This window comes from Rhipicephalus microplus, chromosome 3 (assembly GCF_043290135.1).
Source record: "Rhipicephalus microplus isolate Deutch F79 chromosome 3, USDA_Rmic, whole genome shotgun sequence".
Lineage (NCBI taxonomy): Eukaryota > Metazoa > Arthropoda > Arachnida > Ixodida > Ixodidae > Rhipicephalus > Rhipicephalus microplus.
In genome coordinates, this window is record NC_134702.1 from 44,915,634 (window position 1) to 44,922,863 (window position 7,230).

The 7,230-nt window shown below is 47.2% G+C and overlaps 1 protein-coding gene across 14 annotated transcripts in view; it reads left to right on the plus strand.

The window, feature by feature from the left end:
• The window catches only part of LOC119161595 (eukaryotic translation initiation factor 4 gamma 1-like), a 111,055-nt gene extending 104,269 nt beyond the window's left edge, over positions 1-6,786 (plus strand). For all 14 annotated transcript variants that reach the window (XM_075889373.1, XM_075889381.1, XM_075889379.1 and 11 more), the window contains 6 exons: positions 438-1,235; positions 1,419-1,517; positions 1,608-1,781; positions 1,965-2,046; positions 2,233-2,382; positions 4,369-6,786. In XM_075889373.1, the coding sequence (XP_075745488.1) occupies positions 438-1,235; positions 1,419-1,517; positions 1,608-1,781; positions 1,965-2,046; positions 2,233-2,382; positions 4,369-4,553 (1,488 nt within the window). In that variant the 3' untranslated portion in view covers positions 4,554-6,786. The remainder of the gene's footprint in view (positions 1-437; positions 1,236-1,418; positions 1,518-1,607; positions 1,782-1,964; positions 2,047-2,232; positions 2,383-4,368) is intronic.
• Positions 6,787-7,230: the final 444 nt, after the last annotated feature.

The following is a 7,230-nucleotide window of genomic DNA, read 5'->3' on the forward strand; positions in this document are numbered from 1 at the left end:
GCTTTAATGTGGCGCTGTGCTTCACGTTTGCCTGAAGATATTTGTTGGTGATGGATCATGCCGGCATGTTCGTCGGTGGTTGTTGCCACGCTATTGTTTTTACCCGATTACCACCCACAAAGGCACCATTGCAATCACACGGTGTTCGCAATTATCAATCGGCCAATATCCTCACTTCTCAAAGCGCCAAAAAACGGCATATATTACGGCATATTGCGGTGTCAGTGGCGCAGTAAACTTTTATAGCAATAATACTGATCGTGGTACGCACTAACCAGTTGACATAAAACGAACCACTATGGCCCATGCACTACTCTATGGGACTGCCGGGATTTGTGGCAAATATGTTTCAACTATTGGCATGTTTAAAGCGGGTACATAATAATGAAGCTTGACTCACTGGTTTGGGTGTCGCAACATTTCTCGCCTCTTTGCAGGAGCCTGAGGGACGACCGCCTGGTGCCACGAATCGCTTCTCTGCCCTGGCCGACGCACCGTCCTTTGACTCTCGGCGAGGAGCCCAGCGGTCAACCGCCTCAAGTCGGGAGTCAAGCCGCGGCCGGGGTGGGAGCCAGCAGCAGTCGTCCATGCCGTCGTCTATGGGCGCACGCAAGACACCGTCGCAGTCACGCGAGAGAGATGCCGCTCTGGCAGCGGTCAAGAACATCACTTCGTCCAATGCCCCTTCATCGGCGGCGGCGCCAAACGCTTCTGCGCCATCTCACGAACCAGAAGCTCGGGAAGAGAAGTCTCGGGAGCCGGGCATGGCCCTTCGTGGCCCAGCCAACATGGATGAGGACATGCTGATTGCACGGACAGAGGCCCTGGTGGACCAGTTCCTGTGCAACAGCGACCTGCAGGACGCGGTGCAGAACGTGGTGGAGCTTGCGTCGCCAGGCAACGTGCACCAGTTTGTGTCTACAGCCATCACGCACACGCTAGACCGCAACACCGAGGCCCGCCGACTCACTGGCCAACTGCTCAAGGAGCTGCTCAAGCGCAAGGTGTTCTCACTGGACGTCTTCACCAAGGGGCTGCACGAGGTGCTTGCGTTTGGCGAAGACATGGAGCTGGACATCCCCAAGGTGTGGGAGTATGTGGCTGAGCTGGTCTCTCCACTCTTCCTCGACCTGCTGGCCTTGCAGTACCTGCGGGACGCCACTGAGCCCCTGCGCCTCATCGGACGGGCGGGCCGGCTGGCTGCCTGTGTGCTGGCCTTCCTCGCCAAGACCCTGGTGAGTACAATTAAAAAAGGGCACGCGACAGTGTTGTTAGAGTAATTATCTTTTGTTTATTATAAAGCCTGTGTAACGACATTATCTCAATGCAGAGCTGTGACAGCGGTGCCCCATTAGAGTGAAAAAGTTGCTTGTTTTGGTGTAACAGTGGAGTGCAGCCAGTTAACTTAAATTTTACAGGGCGAGTCTGCTGTGGTCAACATGTGGAGGACAGCGGGCCTCCAGTGGAGCCATTTTCTGAAGCCCGGGGAGGATGCTGAAGCCTTCGCAAAGGCTAATGTACGTCTATTGGCCACTCTCTGTAGTTAGCTAGTTGCGTGGGTCTGTTTATGTGTGCGTGCCTTCATTTTGGTGCTGTGCCTGTTTCAGGGTGTTGCCTTCACATTGGGAGGAGTGCCGGCCACTCCGAGCACAGGCAGCGGCGCTCCCGCCGGTCGCACTGAAGGTGGATCTGTCGCGCCCCCACCTGAGCTGGAGTCCCAGCTCAACTTCCTGATTCGCACCAAGGGAGCTCCTTCCCCCACCATCATTGAATGGATTGAGGTGAGCTGTGCAAAGTGGTGTTTAGCGACGCTAACTTGCTGTGCAATAAAATGTTGCAAAAAAAAAAAAAAATGGCAGGACACGTCGTTACTTTCGACTGTTACGATTTGCCTGAAAAATGAGTGACTGTTCAGCAGAGGCTTCTGTGGCAGCACGATGTGAAACTTGTTTTTGTTTGTCCAGTCCAACCTTGGTGATGCTCAGACAAAAAAGCCGCCATTCATCCGTGCCTTGGTAACTGCCGTAGCAGAGAATGCCATCACGCGTGAGTACTGCCCTCCCCTCTCAGGCATTTTTCCGTGTCTTAGTCATACATCTAGAGAGGTGGCACTGGAAGTTGGTAGCCACCACTATTGTTCTCAACATATGAAGATTTTCAGTTGCTTCTGCATTATATACTTCCAGTTAACAGTGGTGACATAGTGACATTTTGTAAAACTGTCTTGCTCAGTGCTTGGTGATGGCAATGCCGAGCTGAAGGAGGACTTAATGAAGACGTACACGGACCTCCTACAGAAGTACCTCAACCATGATGAGGAGCGCGAATTACAAGCCCTGTATGCGTTGCAGGCTCTTGTCAACCGCCTAGAGCACCCAAAAGGTGAGACTACTCTTTGCCCTGCAGTGATGGAGCATGTCTTAAAGATTTAATTCCCCAAAGTATCAGCCAAGTGTACCCTAACCTCACTATAATTAAGTGAACTCTGTTTTTCTTTGATCTCCATAGAGCTACGTGAGCCCTTGAAATGTAGATAAACGAAGGTAACCAATTTGCTTTGGGGCATTTGTCAGCGAAAGCGTGCAGTTCATGGGAGAACGTGTGAAAGCTGCCATTCGTCCCAACTATACCCCGCTTCACACATCATGTGCCACGTTGCGGAAGCTAGTGAAGACTTCTAGGAGTCCACGTGTTCGCAACAAAAATGAGTTCAATGTTCTAACCACGAAAAATCTTTCTTTTGCTTGGGAGCACAAAAGAAATCTTCCATTACTTTTGCGAAAAGTAATGGAAGATATTATGTGCCTTACAAAAAAACTTGCCATTGAACGTTTGTTATTATGTGGTTATATAGCTTAGTTTTCACATGACATCACATGCAGGCTCTCTACTCTAAGTACGTTAGGATGGTGGCCATCTGGACTTTGTGTCAGTGCAGATTAGGACACCACAGGGTGTCCCGCGTTCTTTTGTGCTTACCCTGCTTGGGAGCACAGACACGCCAGGGTGCACCGGCGATACACGTTTCGTTGGCCAAACTTCTTGCATAGCTTCCGCAGCATTGCACCTGATGTATGCAACGGAGTATAGTCGCAGGCTGTCTGTTGCCAACAGCATTTTTATGGATGCGCATTGGCCGGAGTAATGACGGCAAAGCACAGCATAACTCGTGAACTGAGGCCATTCTGGGACGTGCTTCCATCGGCAGCCTACTTTTAAAGGGACACTGAAGGCAGCTACAAGGTCGACATTGATAGTTGAAATAGCGGTCCAGAAATCTTGTGGTGTTACTTTTGTGCCAAGGAAGGGCAAATTTTGAAATAAAATCGCGTTTTAGTTGTCCATATCGGGTTAGCGTGCTTTAAGTTGCCCGCTTCAAGAAGTGCACAAAAGCGTCACTGTTGCCGTGCGCTACGTTGCCCGGCTTCACTGCGCTAGTAGCAGCAGACCGAAAGCAGCGGGAGCCCCAGCAGCAACAACGGCCATTGATAAGTTTCCCACCATTCGCACCGAGATTGCAGACGTTTTTTGGTTCAACTGCGCCCCTCTAGATGGAACCACTTGTCCAGTGTAGCTACCCGAAAATGGAACCACTCGTGCCATTTACCATAGAAACGTCAGGCGGTCTCTTCATGCACAGGTTTTTCATTTGGTGTAGTTAGATTGATTACTTACATTACTTAGACAATTAGATTTATTGTAGCTGGTTCGTCGGATGTCATCGACATCATTTTGAGAATGTCCTACAGCGGCGCATGTGTTCTTCTGCACCTTGATTTCTAGGTAGGTAGGGCACTGTTGATGATAATATTGTCGTTTTAGATGTCGCACATTGAGCTCTCACTCTGACATAAATTGCTATTTGACTTTGGTGTTCTTTTAAGGCAAGATGCTGGTATTAACAATTTTTATTACTGGAGATACAGTTGATCCCGGATATAGCAAACACACAGAATTTTCGGGTATATAGAACACCTAAGTTATTGAAATTCCTTTGTAAAAGTATAGAAAATTGCATGGTTATAAGGAATGGTATTTTTACCCTTTTTGATATAACCCGGCGTTAGTAACACCGCTTGGATGACGCCATTTTGGTATGGTGCATATTATGCACAATGGCTTCAAATCTCGCTCAAGATGGCACCGCTCAACCCACTGCGCAACGCTCATAGCATGCACGCTAAGTTCGAACACATTGTTTTTTTGCGTGCATTTTACTGCTGCCGGGATGCTTTGAAGGCTCATTTTATCGTATTTCTCGACCAAATTTGGAGTTAATAATTCGAGAGTAGGCGCTCAGAGGTTTAAATGACCCGAAAATAAGAAATAAGTGCCCACTTTCTGACTCATTTGTCCCATTTTCTGCAGGCATTCTGGTGCATCTGTTCAATGCCTTCTACGACTGCGACCTGATCTCAGAGGACGCCTTCCACCGGTGGTCCCGCAGTGAAGACTTGGCCGAGCAGGAGGGCAAGGGCGTCGCCATCAAGTCCACCACCTCCTTCTTCACTTGGCTCGCCGAAATAGACGCAGAATCGGGCGACGACAACTGAGTTCGCAGCAGTTGCCACAGCCTGCCAGCCCCTCTTTGACCACTGCGGACGACAGTGCACGACAGAAGGTGGTCCCAGTCGTGCTCTCTCCCACGCTTCCAGCCGGACAAACAAAAACAAGCACGGCGTCCTCCCTCCCCCGTCGCATCAACCCAACTCTGAATCTATTTTCCGGCGTGGGGGAGGGGCGGAAAAGGGAAAAGCAACTGAGAACTGGCTTTGCAAACACTGGCCGGCCGCTGGTGATACCTTTCCCACTTTCTACACTGTCCTCTTTGCAACTGTCTGCTTTTAGCAAATTTTTGTTCGCAGCTAGGGGAAGTGTGCTTGCTTTTCCTCTGTCCCTTTCCTCGCTGCCCCTTTCCTTTACTGATCTTCAGCCAGTGGCCGCCGAGTCGTCTTGTTGGGGCGGGGGGAAAAAAATTCAGTGTCTGTGAGCGCGACACCGGCTGCAGTCGACGACGACACATCAGCAGCAGTGAAGGACGTGACTTTTTTTTTTCTTTGTTTTTGGTGACTGTGAACTCTGCAACAAGGACAAGTGATAAAAGTGACTGAATACAACAATGCTTCCCCTTTATTTTTTTCCTCTCCATCCTAACCTTTCCCCCTTTCTCTTTTTGAAAGGATTCTCAGACCGCCGCCTCTCGGTTCCCCAAATCCCGTTGAACTTTTCCCGAAGAGGTTGGCCTTTTTTCTTTCCTTTTGTGTTTTTTATATGGACAGATTTACATATATATATATTTTTTTCTTTCCACACTATTTTGCTACGTGCAAAAAGTGTCACCTTACTTTTTCTGTGCGTGACGACGACTCGGAAGCTCTTTTTTAGGATTGTGGCAACCACTCGGAACTGTTGTTGCGAGTTTTTTTTTTTCTTTTCAGACTGGAAGCAAATGTTTCGTGTTCATTTGCTACAATCATGATTGCTTCTATTTCTGGGTCTTTGTTTTAACCAACCTTAACTAGACCTACGCAACCTCTCTTGCTCCGTGCAAGTTCGTCTGTTTTGCTTTCTGTGCAAGCAAGCAAGAGGTGTGGGAGGATTCTCTGCCTGTGCATACTAGACCTGCGTTTATATATATGTATAACATATATATATATATATACACACACACACACACACCCACATATATATAAATATGATATATATATATAGGAATATATTTGAATGCAGGATCGCATCTTGCAAAAGATGGCGGCGCAGCCTATTTTCTCTGTTCACGAAGCAAGACTGATGCCAGTAGGGAAGCGTTGCAGAGACATTTTTCTTTTCCCTCCACTAGGTTTATTTTCATAAGTTTTTTCCCTGGGTCAAGTCGTCACCGCGCTTAGACGGCGCTACAAGCTGTGTGGACGACCGGTGATGAAAAGAGACAGTCTTCCTTGTCAAGACTACTTGACTTTGTTGGGAAGGCTATGCGATTTTCATCTCCTTATTTAAATATAGTGAACAAAGTCTTCTACGGTGATGGTGGTGTTTGGTGTAAATGTGAAAAGTTGTAGAAAGGGGGTGTGAAAGAAAAACACACACGAATCTGTTTTCCACCGAAGAAGTTTTGCGGGCACAGAAAAAAAAATATATGCACACCATAAAGTAAAATTCAAATTGCTCGCAACTTTTCTTTTTAAGCAGGAAGAATTTTTTTTATTGTAGGGCCTCATCCTATTTTCTTTTTGCCCCCTGTCCTCCCCCCTCCCCGACTACCTTTATTTTTCATTTTTTTTTAGCTAGGAAAAAAAAATATTCAAATTAAGCACTGTTGCTGATCCTAGAGCTGAGGCTCTTGAGAGTGGTACTGTTTGTAAAGGACTAGAATTTTTTGGTACAACAAAGTCTCTCTCTGAGGGAACAAAACTTAGAAAAAAAAAAAAGGCAAAGGAGACCGTTTTGGTGCCTTTACATGTATTTAAGATGCAATTTTTTTCATTTCGTTATTTCTTTTGGAAAAAAACTTTTTTGGAGTGTGTGTGGGTGCATGCACGACTGCAAGAAGGCTTGCATCATGTGCAGGGCTGTGTTGAAACTTTGAAGATTCAACAGATTTTTTTTTCTTCTTCCCTTAAATGCAGGTGGTGCACTAGATATGTGCGCACATGCCTTGTGGTTGGGCGAGAGGGATATAAAACTTGTAAATATAATGTGGGGAACTGAAGACGTTCCACATCTATGATTTTGAACAGCGTAAAAGGAAAGTGAAAATTAAGAATAAACTTTGACTTACAGACTTTACATGTTTGGAGTCTCGCCTCTTTCTGCTCGTTTGGCTGGGTCCTGCTCGAGGGGGGAGGGGGGCAATGGTCCCTCTGCAAGTGCACAGCTAAAAGTTGGTGGCATCTTGTGTGGCAATTAAAACCTAGCCATTCAGTTCGTGAGGTCTCCAGGCAATTGTGCCTGTTCTAAAAGCTTAGCTGTGAGTCTTGTCAGCATTGAGGCTACATTATCAAACTACTCCCACCACAACATGAGCGATGCTGCTTGTGTTGATTACTTGCATAATGAACCCATCCTTCCTTTTTCCAGAAAGGTCAACACTAATTTGAGATGGAGTTGTCATTATGCAACTCCATCTCCAGTAAAAGGTCGTGGCAGTTTTGGTTGTTGTGGCCCGTGAAATGCACACCAAATCATTTTGTAGCCTGAAGGTCTTGTTTTTTCCCGTAACAAGCGCGCACG